The 25,842-nt window shown below is 43.3% G+C and overlaps 2 protein-coding genes across 2 annotated transcripts in view; one reads left to right on the top strand and one right to left on the bottom strand.

The window, feature by feature from the left end:
- Nucleotides 1–2,800: 2,800 nt before the first annotated feature.
- LOC135548072 (tubulin alpha-8 chain-like) lies at nt 2,801–5,722 on the top strand. The gene is made up of 4 exons (XM_064977310.1): nt 2,801–2,846; nt 3,160–3,382; nt 3,855–4,003; nt 4,208–5,722. The coding sequence occupies exons 1-4, from the start codon at nt 2,844–2,846 to the stop codon at nt 5,177–5,179; spliced, it is 1,347 nt and encodes a 448-aa protein (XP_064833382.1). The 5' UTR covers nt 2,801–2,843; the 3' UTR covers nt 5,180–5,722.
- Nucleotides 5,723–14,780: 9,058 nt separating this feature from the next.
- The window catches only part of LOC135548071 (lysosome membrane protein 2-like), a 56,228-nt gene continuing 45,166 nt past the window's right edge, over nt 14,781–25,842 (bottom strand). The window contains exons 8-12 of the mRNA XM_064977308.1: nt 21,214–21,332; nt 20,429–20,502; nt 19,829–19,880; nt 19,554–19,706; nt 14,781–15,758 (exon numbers count right to left, since the gene is read on the bottom strand). Of these exons, the coding sequence (XP_064833380.1) occupies nt 15,651–15,758; nt 19,554–19,706; nt 19,829–19,880; nt 20,429–20,502; nt 21,214–21,332 (506 nt within the window). The 3' untranslated portion in view covers nt 14,781–15,650. The remainder of the gene's footprint in view (nt 15,759–19,553; nt 19,707–19,828; nt 19,881–20,428; nt 20,503–21,213; nt 21,333–25,842) is intronic.

Here is a 25,842-nt window from a genome sequence, read left to right as displayed (position 1 = left end):
AATCCAGACTGTATCGCAGTCGGCCGTGATTGGGAGTCCCATAGTTGCACAATTGGCCCATTGTCGTCTGAGATTGGCTGGTGTAGGCCGTCATTGAAAATAAGAATTTGTTCTTAACTGACTTGCCTAGTTAAATAATGGTAAAATAAATTCTCACTCTGTGTGCTATTATCTTCACCTGACTCACGAGCAGTTTAAAAAAAAAAAGGGTTAATGCCATGTCTACAGACCTCTGAATTAAAATGGGAGACACCTAGTTAAGTAGACCGGAACTGATCTATTTTTTTTCAGTAGTAAACGGCCTGAGTGAACTATCCTCATTTATCCACCATCTTTGATTAAGGTTGTTCAAAACAACTCAGAACTCGGAAATCTTCTACCCATGACTTTGGTGTGTTCAAAACATCTGGGAAGTTAAAAAAACTCACTCTGAAAAATCGCTTTGAACTGTCATAATTATGGCTCTACAATTTCTCTTCTTAAAATCTGATTTAAACCTAACCCTAACCTTAACCCTAGCCACACTGCTAACCTTATGCTAACACTAAACTTAAATTAAGACCAAAAAGCACAATTTTGTTTTCATGAATTTTTACAATATTGATAATTTTGACTTTGTGGCTCTGGTAACTAATGACCACCCCAAAGGTTAATTGGTTAGTGCTAGCCGGTATCCTTGGGACGTCCCTACCCTAAACCCTAATCTTAAACCTTCCCCTTCCCTTCCCTTTACCATTGTACATTTCTACTTCAATGGGGATCCCAGATAGGATCCCAAGATCCCAGATAGCAAGGGTTCTGATTAGAGGAGTACAGCTACGACTGGAAGTTACTTTTTTTGTAGTAAGTTAGGAGAATTTACTCAGCAGGTTAGGATAATTAACATGGCAGGTTAGGCCTACCTATAGAAAAATTCAAAAACAACTACTCTGCGTCTCTGCCCAGCCTGGCAAGAGTAGCCCAAAGTGTGTTTTAGCATCCCCAGTGGCTCTGCAAGGCGGAGAGGATATTCTCCACTGCTGGACTGCTAACCAAGCACCATCGCATGAGCCTGAAGCCACGGACTCTGGCCAAACTCGTGCTTCTAAAAAAGGAATGCAAAGGCATTGTAGACTGAGGCTTATAAGGTATTTTACATTGAATTTGTATTTATTTATTTATTTTAAATTCTTATTTACATTGACGGCCTAACAAAAGACAAAAGGCTTCCTGCGGGGACAGGGGCCTGGGACTAAAAAGGTTAAATAAATACAATATAAATATAGGAAAAAACACACATCCCGACAAGAGAGACAACATTACATAAAGAGACACCTGAGACAACAACATAGCAAGGCAGCAACACATGACAACACAGCATGGTAGCAAAACAACATAACAACAACATGGTAGCAACACACACAAAACATGGTAAAAACATTATTGGGCACAGACAACAGCACAAAGGGCAAGAAGGTAGAGACAGCAATACACATTCATTAAGGTGTCTGTAATATAATACACATGGGAAAAAACAATGTACACATTAACAAATGGATTTCTATTACCTTCCAGAATATTTGTTACAATGGTGGGGGAGTGTCAAGAGCAGTCATTTTACCTTTATTTAACTCGACAAGTCAGTTAAGAACAAATTCTTATTTTCAATGACGGCCTAGGAATAGTGGGTTAGGGGCAGAACAACAGATTCGTACCTTGTCAGCTCGAGGGTTTGAACTTGCAACCTTCCGGTTACGCTCTAACCACTAGGCTACCCTGCCGCCCCAGTTAGTGTATGTATGAACTCATTAGTCACAACCGATAGCAACGAACAAAGTCAGAGGAAGAGGGGAAGCGAGAGGTTTTACTCGTCCAAAATCTGTCCGCGTGAGATAAGACCTTTTCGTATGGAGGTCTATGAGAGGCCGTCGAATTACGTGAGGCTTATTTGATCCAATAGAAGTTTTGTCATCTTTAGGCTGTTACAAATGTACTGATATAAGTGGATGCACGTGGCATCCCGTAAACTTTGAGAAAAATAACTTTGTTGTTCACACAGCTATTTGCCCTCTCATTAGCTAGAATGGTCCCACATGATCTCGCATGCCTTCAATCATTGAGGACTTGTATTTCCATTGTAAGAGAGATAACTCGGCTATCTTGTCAATATTACAGGATCATCGCTCCTGTTTACGGTAAATTGGGTTCGTGGAGAAAAAATGTTTGATTGGTTCTATAGTTTCATCATGTTCTGTTAACATGACGACAAAGTGTATTTATGGCTTCATTGTTGTCATTTACCCTGACAACAATGCAACACAACATTGTAAATTCTACATTTTAGAATGATTTGAAAACTACTCGGCCGAGATCGTTATAAAAAAAAACAGACACTTCCCCTTTCAAAGGTCAATTGAAAGCCACACCTACTATACCTGATGCTATATAAACTATTCACAGGAGGGAACTTGCCAGTGAATGTGTTCAAAGGTGAGTGTGTTGGTTAAGTTCTAAGTTAAGTTCTAAGTTAAGTTCTAAGTTAAGTTCTAAGTTAAGTTCTAAGTTAAGTTCTAAGTTAAGTTCTAAGTTAAGTTCTAAGTTAAGTTCTAAGTTAAGTTCTAAGTTAAGTTCTAAGTTAAGTTCTAAGTTAAGTTCTAAGTTAAGTTCTAAGTTAAGTTCTAAGTTAAGTTCTAAGTTAAGTTCTAAGTTAAGTTCTAAGTTAAGTTCTAAGTTAAGTTCTAAGTTAAGTTCTAAGTTAAGTTGGAAAATGTAGGTAGACCCTCTTTGGACTTCATTAACTATGTGTGAAACTGTTCAACAGCTTTAATTAACTCAAAGACACCTATCCCAGGACTGCAAAGAAAATGGTAAGTACATTTTCATTAGTTGATTGGGTTTTTCTTTGGAATTGTACCCCCCCCCCCCCCATTGCCTATACTCTAAACAGTTACTGTAGAAGCTACATTTAATTAAAGTAGACAAGGAGTTGGCTCAAAGTGGGTGTTGGCAGCCAATGTTCCTTCTCCTCCCAGCTTGTGCTGTATTGGGATTGTATGATTTCTGCTCTCCAGAGACTGGGCTCACAATCCCTCACAACTTCATAGCTGTTCACACCATTCTCTCTGACTTTTCAAAATGATTATTGTTGGCTTAAGGAGTTTATTTTTTTAAATTTGACAGAGGGAGTGCATTTCCGTCCACATTGGCCAAGCAGGAGTCCAGATGGGCAATGCATGCTGGGAGTTGTATTGTCTGGAGCATGGTTTCCAGCCAGATGGGACCATCCATGCGAACACTGCTCCTCAATTGACTGACTCATCGTTTGGCACCTTCTTCAGTGAGACTGGGGCTGGGAAATATGTTCCCAGGGCCATCTTCTTAGATCTGGAGCCTACTGTTGTGGGTGAGGACGAGGAAGCTTGTATAATAATGGTTTGCCCTAACCTGGTCCCAGATCTGTTTATACCAATTCCTATCAACATGCTGACAACAGCTTTTGCCAAAACAGAACTGTTTGCTCTGACTTCTGTTACAAACTACACTAACTTAAATGTTAGTGCGCAGGTTTTTCCCTTTTGAATTTAAAGATGTTTTGCTGCTACCAATTTGAGTTGAACATGCCAATTCTCCTGTGTTGTCAATGAATGACCATAGGAGTTGGTAAAACCACACAAACTCATCTGAGACCAGGCTATGACTGCCTGACATGGAAATCAATTAATTATACTCATTATGCAATGAGCCTAGTATGTGGCCCTTGTGTAGTACTGAAAATGTAATTGCAAGTCAACTTTGTTTTCAAATTGATAAGTGTTTCACAGTAGTTTAAAACCAGTTGTATTGGGTGCATGTGACAAATTGATTTTTTGTTGTAGATGAGATCAGAAATGGCCACTACCGTCAGCTGTATCACCCTGAACAACTCATCAGTGGCAAGGAAGACGCTGCCAATAACTACGCTCGTGGCCATTACACCATCGGCAAGGAGATTGTGGACTCTGTCATGGACAGGATGCGTAAAATGGTGCGCTGCTGAATGTTTGAAGGGCCACTGCTGTTTACCATCCAGTTTGGATCATTTAAATTGATTTAATTGACTGGTTAGCTTGGCTCAACTTTATCATAAACAATCTTATTTTTTGGGGTTAACTGCTGAATGTTTAGTTTAAATCTTTCAAAGCCCCAACATTGGGTGAATTACTAATGATTCCATGTCTTCTGTCATCAGGCTGACCAATGCACTGGACTACAAGGGTTCCTCATCTTCCATAGTTTTGGCGGTGGGACCGGCTCTGGTTTTACTTCCTTGTTGATGGAATGCCTGTCTGTGGATTACGGCAAGAAGTCCAAACTAGAATTCTCAGTCTACCCTGCTCCCCAGGTGTCCACAGCAGTGGTGGAGCCCTACAACTCCATCCTGACCACCCACACCACCCTGGAGCACTCTGACTGCTCTTTCATGGTGGACAACGAGGCCATCTTTGACATCTGCAAGCGTAACCTGGGAGTGGAGCGGCCATCTTACACCAACCTGAACCGCCTCATCGCCCAGATTGTCTCCTCCATCACAGCCTCCCTACGCTTCGATGGAGCTCTCAATGTAGACCTGACAGAGTTCCAGACCAACCTTGTGCCTTACCCCCGTATCCACTTTCCCCTGGTCACCTATGCCCCCATCATCTCAGTAGAAAAGGCCTACCACGAGCAGCTCTCTGTCCCCGAGATCACCAACGCCTGCTTTGAGCCGGCTAACCAGATGGTGAAGTGTGATCCCAGACGCGGCAAGTACATGGCCTGCTGCTTGTTGTACCGCGGCGACGTGGTTCCCAAAGATGTCAACGCAGCCATCGCCAGCATCAAGACCCGGCGCAGCATCCAGTTTGTAGATTGGTGTCCCACTGGGTTCAAGGTGGGGATCAACTACCAACCGCCTACGGTGGTTCCTGGAGGAGACCAGGCCAAGGTCCAGAGGGCTGTGTGTATGCTGAGTAACACCACAGCCATCGCTGAGGCTTGGAGTCGTCTGGACCACAAGTTCGACCTGATGTATGCCAAGAGAGCCTTCGTGCACTGGTACGTGGGTGAGGGCATGGAGGAGGGGGAGTTCTCTGAGGCCAGAGAGGACATGGCTGCTCTGGAGAAGGACTATGAGGAAGTGGGGGCAGACTCTGGGGACGCCTGTGAGGATGATGAATACTAAATCCTGATTGACAGTCCTTTTTGGTTTACAGTAACGTCTAATAAAAACAAATGTTTTGAGTTGTACTTTTCATACATCACTGTCATTTAGAGTTTTTTTTAAAAAGATGGCTTGGTTGGCAGCTGGTTGTAACTTGGTTGAAGGGTCACATGATGGGTTAGTTAAATTTTTGTGGGAGATGGTGTTATAGAGCAAATTACTTAAAGGGAAAGTGTCACCTGCTGATTGGTCCTCATTATTTTTTTGCCTTGCTGATCATACTAGTGGCCATAACAAATGTTCCCTCCAAGCTGTGCGCAGGCATGCAGCTCCCCTCAAACTGCCGACACTGATAAATATCAGCATGCACGAGACTGCACTCTTCTCCACTTTCTAGTTTCCCCCTTTTTTTTAAACACTAGCAATGTTTTTCTCTGCTGTGGGAATTGTCAATGTAGTATAACGACACAATTAACCTTGGTGTAGTCTTGGTGTACAAACTTGAAGGCATTGGTGTAGGATTCTATTGCATGACTCCGGCAGAACTCTACAGGCCAGCGCACCCGCATGTTTGACACACCGTAAACTGAGCTGCAGTAGGCCTATATGCAAATTGCCATTATGGCTCTGTACCATTCACTTTGAAGTGGACTGATTTTTTTACAGCATAAGCGGTCGTACTTAGATGTGCTTGGTTTCAGATCAAATCGAGAGCTGCATGTAGCCACCTGAGCACATTATCAATTATTCGCTAATTTGAGTTATCAGCCCAGTTATAGTTTATTTCTTGTCTGTCCTAAAGTGCCAGTGTTGTATTTTGAGACTTAGCTTAAGTACCCAATTGGCAGAGGGTAGCATGCCTGATCCGCTAATTGAATGGGAATATTTCGTAAAGTGGTTGCTTTTTTTTTCAGTCACCTTGTCTGAAGGATACGTGTAACTGGTTAATGTTAAACCCTGCATGTTTTCAAGTCATGGATTGTTGACCTGCATATCGCATTTAGGCTATTTCCATGTTAAAGGCCTACATTATGATCACGTAGTCTACATGGCTACTTAAAACTAACTTAGTGGGTACAGACTCTATTCACACTGAACGCGAGCCAGAATATACAATGGTTGTTTTTTTTGCACTCAGGAAATTTGCTCAGTTTGGAAAACAATTAAAGGGAACATTGGCCATGACTGAAGCCAAGCGTGAGTTGGCTTGTGTGGTTTGATGTGGGTGTGTCCTTATCACCAAGATGTGCCATCTGTTAAAACCTTGCCCAACAGCAGTTTCCTCCCACTTAAACTTCCTGTAGGTTGAGCTGACTTACAGGTAGATGTATGGCGAGATGCAGGTGGAAGCTTTCAATAAATTGGTAGCCGACATCGTAATATGAGAATGCAATTGTAGATATTATGAACATTTTTGATAACTTCCAAATGTAACTGGTCCATGTAGAATAAGCCCGTTACATAATACCAAATAAGTAGTGTTCTGCTAGTTAAACAATTTTCACCTTGTGTCATTCCCAGCCTCTACAGATACTGTGCTACCTTAGCAAACATGTCAGTGGTCATACCTTCCTGTGTGGTGTCCAGTATACAACAGTAGTTCCCTGAACCTGGTGCATAATAGACAGGGTTTCTCCCTCCAGTTTGCCTGATACAATTCAATAATAAAACACTACACATAAAAGTTGTCTAAAAATGTTTGACACAGTGCCAGGTCTCTCTCCATTCAAAGGTAACGGTATCAAGCTTGTCAGTCAGGCCACCCAGACTATTTACATTGACCCCCGCCCTTTGTTTTTACACTGCTGTTGCTCCCTGTTTATTATCTATGCATAGTCACGTCACCACTACTGTACCAACTACCTTGACCAACCTGTACCCCCGTACATTGACTCGGTACTGGTACCCCCTGTATATAGCTTCGTTATTGTATGCAATTTTATTGTTACTTTTTATTTTTACTTTAGTACATTTATTTAGTAAATATATTCTTAACTCTATTTCTTAAACTGCATTGTTGGTTAAGGGCTTGTAAGTAAGCATTTCTCGATAAGGTTGTATTCGGCGCATGTGACAAATAAAATGTACATTCATTTGTTTTGCTTAGCTTAACCTACTAGTTTATCAAACCGGATATTTTTAATACAACTTTACACATAAGCGTTGATGAAGCCGTCAGGGCAGAAACTCAGTTAAAGCTAATTTTAGGTCGTCACTAGTTACCACAGCCTTAAAGTCATAAACCCTGCCTATTTCTACAATTTCTCTTCTTAAAATGTGATTTAAAACCTAACCACACTGCTAACCTTATTCCTAACCTTAAATTAAGACCAAAAATAACATTTTTGTTTTTATTAATTTTTACGGTAAAGCCATTTTGACTTTGTGGCTGTTGTAACTAGTGGAAATTGTAATTCAATGCTTTACAGGTGTAGACTGGTGACGGTGTTATCATTGACTGGTTTAGACCTGGGACACCAGGTGAGTGCAATTCATTATCAGGTAGAACAATAAAACAGCAGGCTCCGGACCTCGTAGGGTAAGAGTTGAATAGCCCTGTCCTAGACAATACAGAATACATTTGCAACAAACTAATTAGCAAATCCGATTTGTAACTTTGGCTAGTAAGGTTAGATACCTAGCTAAGGTTAGCTAGCCTGCAGCTAGCATTTTCAAATGACAACATTACATAACCAGAAGTATCTAGACAATACACAATAAATGTGTATAAGCTATGACCTAACTAAGTTGTAATGAGGTAGCTAGCTAGAGTTAGCTAACGACAGTGGTGGAAAAAGTACCCAATTGTCATAATTTAGTAAAAGTAAAGATGACTTAATATAAAATAACTCAAGTAAAATACTACTTGAGTAAAAGTTTAAAAGTATTTGGTTTTAAATATACTTAAGTTCCAAAAGTAAATGTAATTTCTAAAATATACTCAAGTATCAAAAATGTAAAATTACTTATATTAAGCAAACCAGGTGAGACAATTTAAATAAATGTATTTATCGATAGCCAGAGAGATGCTCTAACACTCAGACATCATTTACAAACTAAGCATTTGTGTTTAGTGAGTCCTCCAGATCAGAGGCAGTAAGGATGACCAGGGATGTTCTCTGTTTAGTGAGTCCTCCAGATCAGAGGCAGTAAGGATGACCAGGGATGTTCTCTGTTTAGTGAGTCCTCCAGATCAGAGGCAGTAGGGATGACCAGGGATGTTCTCTGTTTAGTGAGTCCACCAGATCAGAGGCAGTAGGGATGACCAGGGATGTTCTCTGTTTAGTGAGTCCTCCAGATCAGAGGCAGTAGGGATGACCAGGGATGTTCTCTGTTTAGTGAGTCCTCCAGATCAGAGGCAGTAGGGTTGACCAGGGACGTTCTCTGTTTAGTGAGTCCTCCAGAACAGAGGCAGTAGGGTTGACCAGGGATGTTCCCTGTTTAGTGAGTCCTCCAGATCAGAGGCAGTAGGGATGACCAGGGATGTTCTCTGTTTAGTGAGTCCTCCAGAACAGAGGCAGTAGGGTTGACCAGGGATGTTCCCTGTTTAGTGAGTCCTCCAGATCAGAGGCAGTAGGGTTGACCAGGGATGTTCCCTGTTTAGTGAGTCCTCCAGATCAGAGGCAGTAGGGTTGACCAGGGATGTTCCCTGTTTAGTGAGTCCTCCAGATCAGAGGCAGTAGGGATGACCAGGGATGTTCTCTGTTTAGTGAGTCCTCCAGATCAGAGGCAGTAGGGATGACCAGGGATGTTTTGTTTAGTGAGTCCTCCAGATCAGAGGCAGTAGGGATGACCAGGGATGTTCTCTGTTTAGTGAGTCCTCCAGATCAGAGGCAGTAGGGATGACCAGGGATGTTCTCTGTTTAGTGAGTCCTCCAGATCAGAGGCAGTAAGGATGACCAGGGATGTTCTCTGTTTAGTGAGTCCTCCAGATCAGAGGCAGTAGGGAAGACCAGGGATGTTCTCTGTTTAGTGAGTCCTCCAGATCAGAGGCAATAGAGATGACCAGGGATGTTTTCTTGATAAGTGTGTGAATTGGACCATATTCCTGTCTTGCTAAGCATTCAAAATGTAACGAGTACTTTTGGGTGTCAGTAAAAGTAAAATGTGTCAAATAAATAGTAAAGTAAAGTACAGATACCACAAAAAATGACTTAAGTACTTTACGGGGCGGCAGGTTAGTGTTTAGAGCATTGGACTAGTAACCGGAAGGTTGTGAGTTCAAACCCCTGAGCTGACAAGGTACAAATCTGTCGTTCTGCCCCTGAACAGGCAGTTAACCCACTGTTCCCAGGCCGTCATTGAAAATAAGAATGTGTTCTTAACTGACTTGCCTGGTTAAATAAAGGTAAAATAAATAAAACAATACTGGCTAGCGAAGCAGTCTAGCTAATGTTAGCTAGCGAGGCAGGCTAGCTAAGCTGTACTTTCCTTGCTAAAAATTTTATCTAGCCTGCTAAAGTTAGCTAACCTACCTTGCTTTTATCAAAACATAGCTACCTACATAACCAGCAAAATGTTATCTAGTGTCGTTAGCTACATTACACAAGAGAGGTCATTATATTCCAGTATCTCTGGTTATACCCACCACCACCGGCCATTGCATACCAAGCTAGTGTTACTGGTGCAGACTTTGAGACCAACGAACTCCAACCACCTATTCTACAAACTAAGGTCCTTCAGCAGGGCATTCAAAGGATATAACTTTGGTCGCAGCAGCGCTTTTCAACCTCAGGAGGCTGAAGAAATTCGGCTCGTCACCAAAAACACTCAAACTTTTACAGATGCACAATTGAGAACATCCTGTCAGTCTGTATCGCAGCCTGCTACGGCAACTGCTCCGCCCTCAACCGTAAGGCTCTCCAGGAGGGTAGTGAGGTCTGCACAACGCATCACCGGGGACAAACTACCTGCCCTCCAGGACACCTACACCACCCGATGTCACAGGAAGGACAAAAAGATCATCAAGGAGAACAACCACCCGAGCCACTGCCTGTTCACCCCGTTATCATCCAGAAGGCGAGGTCAGTACAGGTGCATCAAAGCAGGGCCCGAGAGACTGAAAAACAGCTTATATCTCAAAGCCATCAGACTGTTAAACAGCCATCACTAACATTGAGTGGCTGCTGCCAACACACTGACTCAAATCTCTATCCACTTTAATAATTAAAAATGGGATGTAATAAATGTATCACAAGTCACTTTAAACAATGCCACTTTATATAATGTTTACATACCCTACATTACTCATCTCATATGTGTATATACTGTACTCTATACCATCTACTGCATCTTGCCTATGCCGTTCGGCCATCGCTCATCCATATATTTATATGTACATATTCTTATTCTTTGTTGTTGCGAAATTGTTTGATTACTTGTTAGATATTACTGCATGGTCGGAACTAGAAGCACAAGCATTTGGCTGCACTCGCATGAACATCTGCTAACCGTGTGTATGTGACCAACAACAACTTGATTTGATTCGATTTGGTCAATCAATATAGGTCTGCCTTCCTTTGAATGCATTGGGGACAATGACACAACAGAGCCCCATTCAATGAAGGGAAGCGAAGTGGACGGAGGGGCGTTTTGAAGATGGAGTTTGTCAATATGATTTGTTAATTAACATAATTGTAATCCAAGCCTTACTTTAATTTACTCATTGTAATGCTCCGAGGCCAAAATTGTCCTATTTACACTGTAGTGAATAGTGAATATTTTTTGACACTAGAATACGTGTTTCTGACTCATATCGATGCCACATCAAAGGGATTAGTTGCTTTTCAGCAGAATTTACTATTATAAGCAAAATATTGCAAATTGCAACAGTTTTGACGCTCTTCAAGTTGTTCTTCTCCCTCAGTGTTGGCAAAATATAAATGTATAGGCTACAGTTGAAGATCATTTATTTGCCATTTTAAAGCACGCTGACTGATAACAATAGAAAACCCGAAGAATGACAAACCAATCAAAATGGTTGCTTTTATTTAATTGTAAATAAGTTTAACATTTTTATTTTTTACAAAAAAATATTGTAACTTTTTTTTTGCAGTCTTTACATTCCAAAAAATAAAGATAACTATGATAAATATAAGGATTATGTTTGACTGCTGCAATGAAAAGCATTCAGCTGTATTTCAGGAAACAGGACTTTGGGACTGAGGAAAGTAGCTTAATTACTATGGTGATCAAGCACAAAACAAGTAGTGCCGTGTGTGTACACTGATGTCTATGGCTGTACATGTAGAAAGGTTTTGATTTTATGATTTTTATGGTGTATAATTTACCCTATGCAATTCTCCTGATAGTTGTTGTATCCCAATTTTGTCCTGTTTCTAATGACTGTTTTACAAAATGCACCATAGAGTCTGACAGTGAACTTAAACTAGAGGAGGCTGCCGAGGGGAGGACGGCTCATAATAATGGCCGGAACGGAGCAAATGGAATGGCAATCAAACACCTGGAAACCACGGAAACCATGTGTTTGATGTATTTGATTCCATTCCACGGATTCCGCTCCAGTCATTACCTGGAGCCTGTCCTCACCAATTAAAGGTGCCACCAACCTCCTGTGAATGAGGCCCTCTTCATTCAATGTTCTGTAATTCCATTACAGACCAAGGCACATGGTTGCTACAGAGTAAATACAGAGGCCAAAGACAAATTAACATCAACATATGAAATGACTGATTAGACTTATAATAGAGAAGAAAACACTAACATTTACTCATTTTTCAAATGATAAATTTCTATTGCTGCCTTTCTATTTTTCAACAAGAATAACTAATACTGAGTACGTAAGTGCATGGCATCTCATAAACAAGTGAGTATAACAAGTCAAACAGTATCTAATAAATTCACAACAAGTAATCTAACAAAGCACAAGTTCTGCTACTTTTGTTTGGCATATCATATTAATACGAACAGCTGGGTTACAAAGTAATGCATCAATAGTTAAGCTCAGAGCACTGAAATGGGATCTGACGCGTTGATTTCAACATTGAGGTGTCAGACTAGCCTGATTGCCATGTTTGTTGGCGCTACCATGCCAACTCCTTGTCACTCATTGTCATGTTCTTTTTTTTTTTTTTTTGCTAAGCAAGAACACAAACACATTGGCACTCGGGCTACGTTCAGACAGTCATTACGGTACAATAATCATTCAAGCAAGTCCTGTAGAATCTTCAATTTCAACAATTAAACAAGCATTACTACGCCATAGGACTACAGCAGTTAAGCAGTTGCACAAAGGCTATTATAGACATAACAAAAATGTATATAGTGTCATTAGGAGATGCCATAGAAAATAAACATATCTAGATATCCAAGGAGCCCTTTCTCTCAATACATTTTCTAGAGAGACAGTCTGCTAATGTGCTCCTATTAATGTCTCACAATACAAAGCAATACACAATTTGGCTTTCAACATCACTGCAAAATGTCTACAATTCCAGTAGTTTGGTATACGATTTAAATGTTTATCTTTGATCCCAAAATGTTTGCCATTAGGAAGACAACCTTGCATCAAAACCTGAAGTTATGGTTTCATCAGCAGCCATGGTAATGCAGAGATAATGTAGAGATAATGTAGTGATGATAATACAGTTAGATCATTCAGAACCTGATACATGAGTTAAAAGTTTCAGTCCATTTTTTTCTGTCAAAAGATATAAACCAAAAAACCACGACGACATATGGACTTCCCTGTATAACAGAAATGCACATTAGTACGCACTCTATTCTATTAGTAAAAACAAAAACACTATTCTGTAAATACATTCTAAAGGGATCTGATCTTCAAATTACAAATTTTCATTGCCTTAATTAGTTTGTTTCAGACAAGAAGCCCCCCCCCCCGCACTATAGGGCACAGGACAAGAAGCCCCCCCCCCGCACTATAGGGCACAGGACAAGAAGCCCCCCCCCTGCACTATAGGGCACAGGACAAGAAGCCCCCCCCCCCCGCACTATAGGGCACAGGACAAGAAGCCCCCCCCCCGCACTATAGGGCACAGGACAAGAAGCCCCCCCCCCCCCCTGCACTATAGGGCACAGGACAAGAAGCCCCCCTGCACTATAGGGCACAGGACAAGAAGCCCCCCCCGCACTATAGGGCACAGGACAAGAAGCCCCCCCCTGCACTATAGGGCACAGGACAAGAAGCCCCCCACTATAGGGCACAGGACAAGAAGCCCCCCCGCACTATAGGGCACAGGACAAGAACACCCCCCCCCCCACTATAGGGCACAGGACAAGAAGCCCCCCCACCCACTATAGGGCGCAGGACAAGAAACCCCCCTCACTATAGGGCACAGGACAAGAAGCCCCCCCCACTATAGGGCACAGGACAAGAACCCCCCCCACACTATAGGGCACAGGACAAGAACCCCCCTGTACTATAGGGCACAGAGGACAAGACACACCCCCCACTATAGGGCACAGGACAAGAAGCCCCCCCACTATAGGGCACAGGACAAGAAGCACCCCCCCGCTATAGGGCACAGGACAAGACGCCCCCCACTATAGGGCACAGGACAAGAAGCCCCCCCCCACTATAGGGCACAGGACAAGAAGCCCCCCCCCCCCACTATAGGGCACAGGACAAGAAGCCCCCCCCCGCACTATAGGGCACAGGACAAGAAGCCCCCCCCCCCCCCACTATAGGGCACAGGACAAGAAGCGCCCCCCCCCCCCACTATAGGGCACAGGACAAGAGGCCCCCTCCCCGCACTATAGGGCACAGGAGAATTGTCTGACGTGTCAAAAAGCCTCAGAAACAATTCAGTCAAAAAAACCTGCCCTTGTTTTACCCAGTATACAGAGGTCTGTTGGCTCGTTCACAATGGCAGCAATAAGCCAAGGATGTGGTATTTTTTTAATAGATCTGCCCAATACAGACCATCACTCACCTAATGAATGTACTAACTGGGCACAGGAGTCTCACCTAAGGAATGTAGGCAGATGTCACATTTGGAATATCAGATAAGCAACACTTAAAAATGCTCACTTGCAAAATATCACCACATGCAAGTTCAAAGTGAAGGTGATCCATGAATTAGGTATGGATGGTATTGTGGATATGTTCAATAACATAAACATAGTCAGATGGCATTTTTGTTCACTAATTTGAACATATTCAACCAATCAACCAAGTTTGAAAATACATTTAAACAGTGCATGAACAAATAAAATACGTAGAAATTTAACGATTATAGCTAATGTTACAAATATTTTTTTGTTTGTTGTTAGTTTTAACATGAATCCGAATTCATTAAGAAGACACACTCATTACATTAAATATTTAGCCTTCGTTGGTCAGTAGAGCATCTCACCACTTCCTTGACCTTCTTTGACACGCTACGGTTTTATAATAATAATCACTTTTGAAGCCATCTCGTGATGCACAAGGTGTGTAGTTTCTAGCATAGTGCCCCTGAGAATGGAATGATACCTGAAGAATGTACACACGTCTTAAGGACACATCTTTAGGGCACATCTTTAGGACACATCTTTAGGACACATCTTTAGGGCACGTCTTTAGGGCACGTCTTTAGGGCACGTCTTTAGGGCACGTCTTTAGGGCACGTCTTTAGGGCACGTCTTAAGGACACGTCTTAAGGACACGTCTTAAGGACACATCTTTAGGACACATCTTTAGGACACACCCAGGGGTGGTTTCCCAGATACAGATTAAGGGTTCAATTCAATCAGCTTCACTTTAGGCAACATCCTAATAGCAGTTGTTTTGAGAGTGTCGGGGGTGGAACTGCATTAGATCTGTCAATCAATCAATCAATCAATCAATCAAATGTATTTATAAAGCTTTTTTGTTTTTACAAAATGTTGAATAACAGGTATCAAACAGTTTATATTTTATAGAATGTTTGAAACAGCTGGTCAAATTGGCCATGTACTGTATGTCAACACTTCGGGAAGATAACCCACAAAATGGGGCTAAACAGGGACTACGGGAAGATTAGCCCCATTTTGTGGGTTAACAGGGACTACGGGAAGATTAGACCCATTTTGTGGGTTAACAGGGACTACGGGAAGATTAGACCCATTTTGTGGGTTAACAGGGACTATGGGAAGATTAGCCCCATTTTGTGGGTTAACAGGGACTTCGGGAAGATTAGCCCCATTTTGTGGGTTGAACCAGATCCAAACAAACAAAGTAACAAAACAAAAAAACGAAGACATATCAAAGTAGTCTAACTAGTGCCAGAATGATTTACAACGATCCAGGCCTGAACAGCAACTCACACGGATATATATGATATACAGATGTAGGATCGTAATTTTATCACTGTTTTGTTTCTGAGAATTGCAAACTTGTAGTGTTTTTGACTTTTAAAAACCCCTACAAAAATGTCCATTAATTATAATCCACATAATTCACATTTCCTGTTGGATTATTTTCCTGCTGTAGCAAACTGGTTCATATTAAGATCCTACATCTGTCTCTCCATAAACCCTTCCCATTCCCTCCTCAAGACTTGTCAATAACGGGAGTCAAGGCAACGTAGCTGCTGCCATTTTTTTCGTCACCCTCCTTGTTGCTCACGGGGGAATAAGATGTGTCTTCCTTTGTTGACTTCTATAGATGAAGACAGCGGAGTAGAGAGCAAGAGTGGAGTGAGAGAAAGAGAGAGTAGAATGAGAGAGAGAGAGTGGAGAGAGAGAAGGTGGAGTGAGAGAGCGAGAGAAGAGAATGTCGTGAGAAAGGGAGGGAGAGAGATAGTGGAGGAAGGGAGAGACAGAGTGGAGGGACAGAGAGAGTGGAGGGACAGAGAGTGGAGAGTGGAGAGAAAGAGAGTAGAGGGAGTGGAGGTAGAGAGAGAGTAGAGGGAGAAAGGGAGTGGAGAGAGAGAGGGGAGGGAGAAAGAGGAGGCAGAAAGAGAGAGTGGGGAGAGAGAGAAAGAGTGGAGGGACAGAGAGTGACAGAGAGTGGAGGGACAGAGAGAGTGGAGAGAGAGAGAGTAGCGGGAGGGAGACAGTGGAGAGAGTAGAGGGAGGGAGTGGAGGGAAAGAGTAAGAGGGGGAGAGAGAGAGAGAGATGATGATGATGGAGTGGAGGGAGATAGTAGAGAGAGGGGATAGTAGAGGGAGGTAGAAAGTGGAGGGAGAGAGGGAGGGAGACAGTAGAGTGAGAGAGGGATGGAGACAGTGGAGGGAGGTAGAGAGTGAGGGAACCAGTAGGGGGGTAGACAGTGGATGGAGAGAGGGATGGAGACAGTGGAGGGAGAGAGGGAGGGAGACAGTGGAGGGAGAGAGGGAGGGAGACAGTAGAGGGAGACAGAGGGAGAGAGGGAGGGAGACAGTGGATGGAGAGAGGGAGGGAGACAGTGGATGGAGAGAGGGAGGGAGACAGTGGATGGAGAGAGGGAGGGAGACAGATGGGAGAGAGGTAGAGAGTGGTTAGTTATAGTACCAAATCTAGCGAACAAAACATTGAACAAAATAGCTTGTCATGATCATAATCTTTCAGATACAGTGTTTGTTGTACAGCCATGCATGTCCTATCAGCGGGGACATATTGGACTGTATAAAGGAACAGTTGGACACAGATTAAGTTTAGTCCTTTTTTTTCCTTTCTCTTCAGGACTAGGCTTAAAGAACACGTTAAACGTAATTCTGAACAGAAACACAAAGGACGTTGTGCATACCGGACTGTTAGAATGGGTTAAAATGCACTGGTTAATACAGTCACTATATCATCGTCTTATCAGAGTTAAGAAAATAGTCAATTTGAGACCTATTGTATTTTCGAATATTAGATTTGAGTTTAATGTTATGATGCAGAACGCACTACGACCTTTATATAAAAACGTGTTGTGAAAGAAATATGTTAACAACTGGTCAGAAAGAGAACATTAAATCAACTCAACTGGTCAGAAAGAGAACAGTAAATGAAATCAACTGGTCAGAAAGAGAACAGTAATCAAATCAAATCAACTGGTCAGAAAGAGAACAGTAAATCAACTCAACTGGTCAGAAAGAGAACAGTAAATCAAATCAAATCAACTGGTCAGAATGAGAACAGTAAATCAAATCAACTGGTCAGAAAGAGAACAGTAAATCAAATCAAATGGTCAGAAAGAGAACAGTAAATCAAATCAACTGGTCAGAAAGAGAACAGTAAATCAAATCAAATCAACTGGTCAGAAAGAGAACAGTAAATCAAAGAGTAGCTGCATCATGTTGTCATCATGTTGTCTTCATGTTGTCTTCATGTTGTCATCATGTTGTCATCATGTTGTCATCATGTTGTCTTCATGTTGTCATCATGTTGTCATCATGTTGTCTTCACGTTGTCTTCACGTTGTCTTCACGTTGTCTTCACGTTGTCTTCACGTTGACATCACGTTGTCATCACGTTGTCATCACGTTGTCTTCATGTTGTAACCTAGTTATCATTACTCAGTACTGGTACCCCTTGTATATAGCCAAGTTATTGTTACTCATTTACACATTTGTCACGCCCTGACCTCAGTTATCTTTGTTTTCTTTATTATTTGGTTTGGTCAGGGTGTGACAAGGGGGTTGTGTTTGTTTTTTTATATTGTCTATGGGTTTTTGTATTGTCTAGGGGTTTTGTATTGTCTAGGGGTTTTTGTATTGTCTAGGGGTTTTTGTATTGTCTAGGGGTTTTTGTATTGTCTAGGGGTTTTTGTATTGTCTAGGGGGTTTTGTATTGTCTAGGGGTTTTTGTATTGTCTTGGGGTTTTTGTATTGTCTAGGGGTTTATATATGTCTATGGTTGCCTAGATTGGTTCTCAATCAGAGGCAGCTGTTTATCGTTGTCTCTGATTGGGAACCATATTTAGGTAGCCATATTCCTTAGTTTATCTGTGGGTTAGTGTCTATGTAAAGTTGCCTGTGTCAGCACCAGTGGTTATAGCGTCATGTTAGTTTGTTTAAGTGTTCTCCCTGTAATAAAGAGGAAATTATTCCCATCACGCTGCGCCTTGGTCTCCTCGTTACAACGAACGTGATGCATGTTGACAGAAGAAGTGTCTTGTGACCAACCAAACCACAGCCTTAAGTTCTACAGTATTCTCTATTCTTCTGTGTCTCCTCATAGAAATAGATATAGGAACACTGGAATGGACATTGGGTTACCTAGTAACAGCCATCTTTTAGGGTTCATGACCTAGCCTCTCGTCTTTTAATAGGACCTCTATAAATTTAGTTGGCGTACCTATTCTGTCTACAACATGACTTTCACATTCCCCCATTTGTGACATTTGTTGCTGCCTTTTTAAAGTACTTTATAGTTGAGGGCCAGGCCAGTACTTATTCTTGACAACGTGACTTGACCAGGAACCGCTCTGGGCTCTTAACGATAGTTTATTGAAAAAGAGAAGAACACTGTTGTCCTGCTCCTCCCTGACACAGGCCCTCGACACTCTACCTTCCCAGGGAAACACAGGTCAGTATCCTGGGGAGGTCTAATCCGCTGCCAACAGAAGATATCTGCCTGTGTGAGCGTGGGTTTGATTAAGTCCCACTGTTATTCTAACACACCCGCTCCCCTCCCTGCCGAACTTTCCCACCAGTCTTTCACTGTTCTATAAAAAAAACAAATAGGTAGCCTAGTGGTTAGAGTGTAGAGGCGGCAGGTAGCCTAGTGGTTAGAGTGTAGAGACGGCAGGGTAGCCTAGTGGTTAGAGTGTAGAGGCGGCAGGTAGCCTAGTGGTTAGAGTGTAGAGGCGGCAGGTAGCCTAGTGGTTAGAGTGTAGAGACGGCAGGGTAGCCTAGTGGTTAGAGTGTAGAGGCGGCAGGTAGCCTAGTGGTTAGAGTGTAGAGGCGGCAGGTAGTCGAGTGGTTAGAGTGTAGAGGCGGCAGGTAGCCTAGTGGTTAGAGTGTAGAGGCGGCAGGTAGCCTAGTGGTTAGAGTGTAGAGACGGCAGGGTAGCCTAGTGGTTAGAGTGTAGAGGCGGCAGGGTAGCCTAGTGGTTAGAGTGTAGAGGCGGCAGGGTAGCCTAGTGGTTAGAGTGTAGAGGCGGCAGGGTAGCCTAGTGGTTAGAGTGTAGAGGCGGCAGGTAGCCTAGTGGTTAGAGTGTAGAGGCGGCAGGTAGCCTAGTGGTTAGAGTGTAGAGGCGGCAGGTAGCCTAGTGGTTAGAGTGTAGAGGCGGCAGGTAGCCTAGTGGTTAGAGTGTAGAGGCGGCAGGTAGTCTAGTGGTTAGAGCGCCGGACCAGTAACCGAAAGGTTGCTTGATCGAATCCCCGAGCTGACAAGGTAAAAATCTGTCGTTCTTCCCCCTGAACAAGACAGTTAACCCCACTGTTACTAGGCTGTAATTGTAAAAATAAGAATTTATTCTTAACTGACTTTCCTGGTTAAATAAAGGTCAAATAAAAAAAGGGAAGAAACATGGTCGGGGTCAAACCTTCTGTTTGTATTCGCAGACGATGAGGCCGATGAACACCGGCAGCAGGATGGCCCCCAGACCAACCAGGACGAGAGGGGCGTTGGACACCAGCATCACCATCAGCAACAGTTTGTGGAGCTTCGCCGCCGACACGTCGTCAATCACTACCGTCTGAACAGACCACGTAATGCGATTAACGCTCGGATTTAAATGAACATTTTCTGAATTGAAATGTCATATTCTACAAAAGTTGTATATTTTCGTGGAGTCAAATGAAATGGTGATTATCTCACCTCGTTGATAAACATGACAGGGAAGATAGTCTCGTTCAGGGATTTGGTTTTCCTGTGAAGGAAAATAGATTGTAAGAAAATCATTAAACAAAGGAAGGAAATAATATAGATATCATAAAGATTATGAGCTTTATTATTGCTACTTGAACTTGAGTGTTGGTTGTGAGATGGAAATAATTAAACAAAAGAAGGAAATCATTCAGATACAAGAGACTGTATGTCACGCCCTGGCCATAGTTTACTTTGTATGTTTCTATGTTTTGATTGGTCAGATTGTGATCTGAGTGGGCATTCTATGTTGGATGTCTTGTTTGTCTATTTCTATGTCTGGCCTGATATGGTTCTCAATCAGGGGCAGGTGTTAGTCATTGTCTCTGATTGGGAACCATATTTAGGTAGCCTGGGTTACACTGTGTTTGTGGGTGATTGTTCCTGTCTCTGTTTTGCACCAGATAGGGCTGTTTTCGGTTTTCGTACGTTTGTTATTTTGTTAGTTTATCGTGTATAGTTTCCGTATTTAATAAAATGAATCAAAACTACGCTGCATTTTGGTCCGCTCCTCCTTCCCACAACGAAAGCCGTGACACTGTATGTACTCACGGAAAGCCACTGATTCTGTTGATGAGGATGTTGATCTGAGCTCTCTTACTGGCCCGGATAGGAACACCAGTGGTCTGGAAGTGTAGATCAATACAGGCACAGTTTTGATGAGCCATGTGAACTGCAGGTGTAACACTCAATGTACTGGATACTTGATTCATGTCTCGGTTAAACATCAATAATTATAACCTGGTAATGTCTAGGTTAAACATCAATAATTATAACCTGGTAATGTCTAGGTTAAACATCAATAATTATAACCTGGTAATGTCTAGGTTAAACATCAATAATTATAACCTGGTAATGTCTAGGTTAAACATCAATAATTATAACCTGGTAATGTCTAGGTTAAACATCAATAATTATAACCTGGTAATGTCTAGGTTAAACATCAATAATTATAACCTGGTAATGTCTAGGTTAAACATCAATAATTATAACCTGGTAATGTCTAGGTTAAACATCAATAATTATAACCTGGTAATGTCTAGGTTAAACATCAATAATTATAACCTGGTAATGTCTAGGTTAAACATCAATAATTATAACCTGGTAATGTCTAGGTTAAACATCAATAATTATAACCTGGTAATGTCTAGGTTAAACATCAATAATTATAACCTGGTAATGTCTAGGTTAAACATCAATAATTATAACCTGGTAATTATAATTATAATCCTTCGCAGTTGGTGCAATTCCCAATTACACAAATGTAACACTATTGGAATATTAAAGTGGATGATCTATTGGACTGCCGGAGAAGTGAACACTACAGGGTTGTGTACCGGGTTCAGGTCCAGGTAGGTCTGGTGATGCTCTCTGACAGGATCCAGTCCTTCAATGGCGTTAGAGTACTTCTCATCTCCCAGGTAGAAATGAGGAAAGGACGTCACGACTGGAGCACCTGGAGAGACAGGGAGGAGAAGTTAATGTGACTGGGACTCTGAAGACGGGGAAAGACGAGAGGCTAAGGGATTTGAACTCTGTGAAGACGGGGAAAGACGAGAGGCTAAGGGATTTGAACTCTGAAGATGGGGAAAGACGAGAGGCTAAGGGATTTGAACTCTGTGAAGACGGGGAAAGACGAGAGGCTAAGGGATTTGAACTCTGAAGACGGGGAAAGACGAGAGGCTAAGGGATTTGAACTCTGTGAAGACGGGGAAAGACGAGAGGCTAAGGGATTTGAACTCTGTGAAGACGGGGAAAGACGAGAGGCTAAGGGATTTGAACTCTGTGAAGACGGGGAAAGACGAGAGGCTAAGGGATTTGAACTCTGTGAAGACGGGGAAAGACGAGAGGCTAAGGGATTTGAACTCTGTGAAGACGGGGAAAGACGAGAGGCTAAGGGATTTGAACTCTGTGAAGACGGGGAAAGACGAGAGGCTAAGGGATTTGAACTCTGTGAAGACGGGGAAAGACGAGAGGCTAAGGGATTTGAACTCTGTGAAGACGGGGAAAGACGAGAGGCTAACGGATTTGAACTCTGTGAAGACAGGGAAAGACGAGAGGCTAAGGGATTTGAACTCTGTGAAGACGGGGAAAGACGAGAGGCTAAGGGATTTGAACTCTGTGAAGACGGGGAAAGACGAGAGGCTAAGGGATTTGAACTCTGTGAAGACGGGGAAAGACGAGAGGCTAAGGGATTTGAACTCTGTGAAGACGGGGAAAGACGAGAGGCTAACGGATTTGAACTCTGTGAAGACAGGGAAAGACAAGAGGCTAAGGGATTTGAACTCTGTGAAGACGGGGAAAGACGAGAGGCTAACGGAGGCTAAGGGATTTGAACTCTGTGAAGATGGGGAAAGACGAGAGGCTAAGGGATTTGAACTCTGAAGACGGGGAAAGACGAGAGGCTAAGGGATTTGAACTCTGTGAAGACGGGGAAAGACGAGAGGCTAAGGGATTTGAACTCTGTGAAGATGGGGAAAGACGACAGGCTAAGGGATTTGAACTCTGTGAAGATGGGGAAAGACGACAGGCTAAGGGATTTGAACTCTGTGAAGACGGGGAAAGACGAGAGGCTAACGGAGGCTAAGGGATTTGAACTCTGAAGACGGGGAAAGACGAGAGGCTAAGGGATTTGAACTCTGTGAAGACGGGGAAAGACGAGAGGCTAAGGGATTTGAACTCTGTGAAGATGGGGAAAGACGACAGGCTAAGGGATTTGAACTCTGTGAAGACGGGGAAAGACGAGAGGCTAACGGAGGCTAAGGGATTTGAACTCTGTTCAAAGCTAAGAGAGGAAGAAATGGAATGTGATTGGATCATCTTGTTTGCAATATATGAGCTGAGTATGTCAAATGTGAACGGGCAGAAACAGAAAAGAACAACCCCTTGAGGATTAGCTAATACTACAAGAACACACAGGTGACTCCTGGGTAGTTCTCAGCAAATGGTAGAGCACTATAATCACAGCAGTGTTGATTCACTAGAGGTACCCACAACAGTGTTGATTCACTGGAGGTACCCACAGCAGTGTTGATTCACTAGAGGTACTCATAGCAGTGTTGATTCACTAGAGGTACTCACAGCAGTGTTGATTCACTAGAGGTACTCATAGCAGTGTTGATTCACTAGAGGTACCCACAGCAGTGCTGATTCACTAGAGGTACCCACAACAGTGTTGATTCACTAGAGGTACTCACAGTAGTGTTGATTCACTAGAGGTACCCACAGCAATGTTGATTCACCAGAGATACCTACAGCAGTGTTGATTCACTAGAGATACCCACAGCAATGTTGATTCACTAGAGGTGAAGGATTGATTGAATATGTCCGTAAACACACCAGCCAGCTGGTCTGCGCATGCTCTGAGGACGCGCTGGGGACAGCCCGCAGGTTTTGGTAGCGGGCCGTGTCAGTGGCACTGTATTGTCCTCAAAGTGAGCAAAGACGTTGTTTAGTCTGTCTGGGAGCAAGACATCCTGGTCCGTGACGGGGCTGGTTTTCTTTTTGTAATCCGTGATTGACTGTAGACCCTGCCACATACCTCTTGTGTCTGAGCCATTGAATTGCGACTCTACTTTGTCTCTATACTGATGCTTAGCTAGTTTGATTGCCTTGCGGAGGGAATGGCTACACTGTTTGTATTCGGTCATGTTTCCGGTCACCTTGCCCAGGTTAAAAGCAGTGGTTCGCGCTTTCAGTTTTGTGCGAATGCTGCCATCAATCCACGGTTTCTGGTTTGGAAATGTTTTAATCGTTGCTGTGGGTACGACATCGCTGATGCACTTGCTCATAAACTCGCTCACCGAATCAGCGTATTTGTCAATGTTGTTGTTTGACACAGTGCGGAACATATCCCAATCCACGTGATCGAAGCAATCTTGAAGTGTGGAATCAGATTGGTTGGACCAGCGTTGAACAGACCTGCGTGCGTGAGCTTCCTGTTTTAGTCTCTGTCTATAGGCTGGGAGCAACAAAATGGAGTCATGGTCAGCTTTTCCAAAAGGAGGGCGGGGGAGGGCCTTATATGCGTCGTGGAAGTTAGAATAACAATGATCCAGGGTTTTACCAGCCCTGGCAGCACAATCAATATGCTGATAGAATTTAGGGAGTCTTGTTTTCAGATTAGTTAAAATCCCCAGCTACAATGAATGCAGCCTCAGGATATGTGGTTTCCAGTTTACATAGAGTCAAATAAAGTTTGTTCAGGGCCGTCGATATGTCTGCTTGGGGGGGAATATATGCGGCTATGATGATAATCGAAGAGAATTCTCTTGGTAGATAATGCAGTCAGCATTTGATTGTGAGGAATTCTAAGTCAGGTGAACAGAAGGACTTGAGTTCCTGTATGTTGTTATGATCACACCACATCTCGTTAATCATAAGGCATACGCCCCCCGCCCCTCTTCTTACCAGAAAGATGTTTGTTTCTGTTGGCGCGATGCATGGAGAAAGCAGCTGGCTGTACCGACTCCGTTAGTGTGTCTCGAGTGAGTAAAGAACGTTACAGTCTCTTATGACTCTCTGGAATGCTACCCTTGCTCGGATTTCATCAACCTTGTTGTCAAGAGACTGGACATCGGCGAGTAGTATGCTAGGGAGCGGTGCACGATGTGTCCGTCTCCGGACCCTGACCAGAAGACCGCTTCATCTGACCCTTTTTACGGCGACATTGTTTTGGAATGCTGGCTGGGATCCGATCCATTGTCCTGGGTGGTGGGCAAAACACAGGATCCGCTTCGGGAAAGTCGTATTCCTGGTCGTGATGATGGTGTGTTGCGTTGTTCTTATATTCAGTAGTTCCTCCCGACTGTATGTAATGAAACCTAAGATTACCTGGGGTACCAATGTAAGAAATAACACGGAAAAAAAACAAAATACTGCATAGTTTCCTAGGAACGCGAAGCGAGGAGGCCATCTCTGTCGGCGCCGGAAGTCCCTCTCCCCTCAGAAGACAGCTAGTCCCTCTCCCCTCAGAAGACAGCTAGTCCCTCTCCCCTCAGAAGACAGCTAGTTCCTCTCCCCTCAGAAGACAGCTAGTCCCTCTCCCCTCAGAGGACAGCTAGTCCCTCTCCCCTCAGAGGACAGCTAGTCCCTCTCCCCTCAGAGGACAGCTAGTCCCTCTCCCCTCAGAGGACAGCTAGTCCCTCTCCCCTCAGACAGCTAGTCCCTCTGCCCTCAGACAGCTAGTCCCTCTGCCCTCAGACAGCTAGTCCCTCTGCCCTCAGACAGCTAGTCCCTCTGCCCTCAGACAGCTAGTCCCTCTGCCCTCAGACAGCTAGTCCCTCTGCCCTCAGACAGCTAGTCCCTCTGCCCTCAGAGGACAGCTAGTCCCTCTCCCCTCAGGGGACAGCTAGTTCCTCTAGACTACTTTCCCTCCAATGAGTCCACCGTGTGGTACTATAGGACTGCCTCCCAAATGGCACCCTATTCCCTATATAGTGCACTACTTTAGTCCAGAGCCCTATGGAACCCTATTCCCTATATAGTGCACTACTTTAGTCCAGAGCCCTATGGAACCCTATTCCCTATATAGTGCACTACTTTAGACCAGAGCCCTATGGAACCCTATTCCCTATATAGTGCACTACTTTAGACCAGACACCTATGGAACCCTATTCCCTATATAGTGCACTACTTTTAACCAGAGTCCTATGCCACAATATAGTGAATAGGAGGCCACTTGGAGAGTCCAGGTGGATTGTGTGTTTACGTTTCAGTACGTGTGGGGGAAGTAGAACAAAGTTGACGTTTTGGTAAGCTGTGGCAACAGTCACCTGACGGAGATGGCGTTAGCATAGCAACACACATTCAACCTCATAATACAACCTGGGTCCCAAATGACACCCTATTCGTCTTTATAGTGCACGACGTTGTACCAGAGCCCTATGGGTGGTGGTCAAAAGTAGTGCACTACATACAGAATAGGGTGCCATTTGGGACGCTGACAAGGTCAAATACCTATGCCC

This window comes from Oncorhynchus masou, chromosome 11, assembly GCF_036934945.1.
Source record: "Oncorhynchus masou masou isolate Uvic2021 chromosome 11, UVic_Omas_1.1, whole genome shotgun sequence".
NCBI lineage: Eukaryota > Metazoa > Chordata > Actinopteri > Salmoniformes > Salmonidae > Oncorhynchus > Oncorhynchus masou.
Note: the sequence above shows the minus strand (reverse complement) of the source record. Positions and strands in the feature narration are given on the sequence as shown.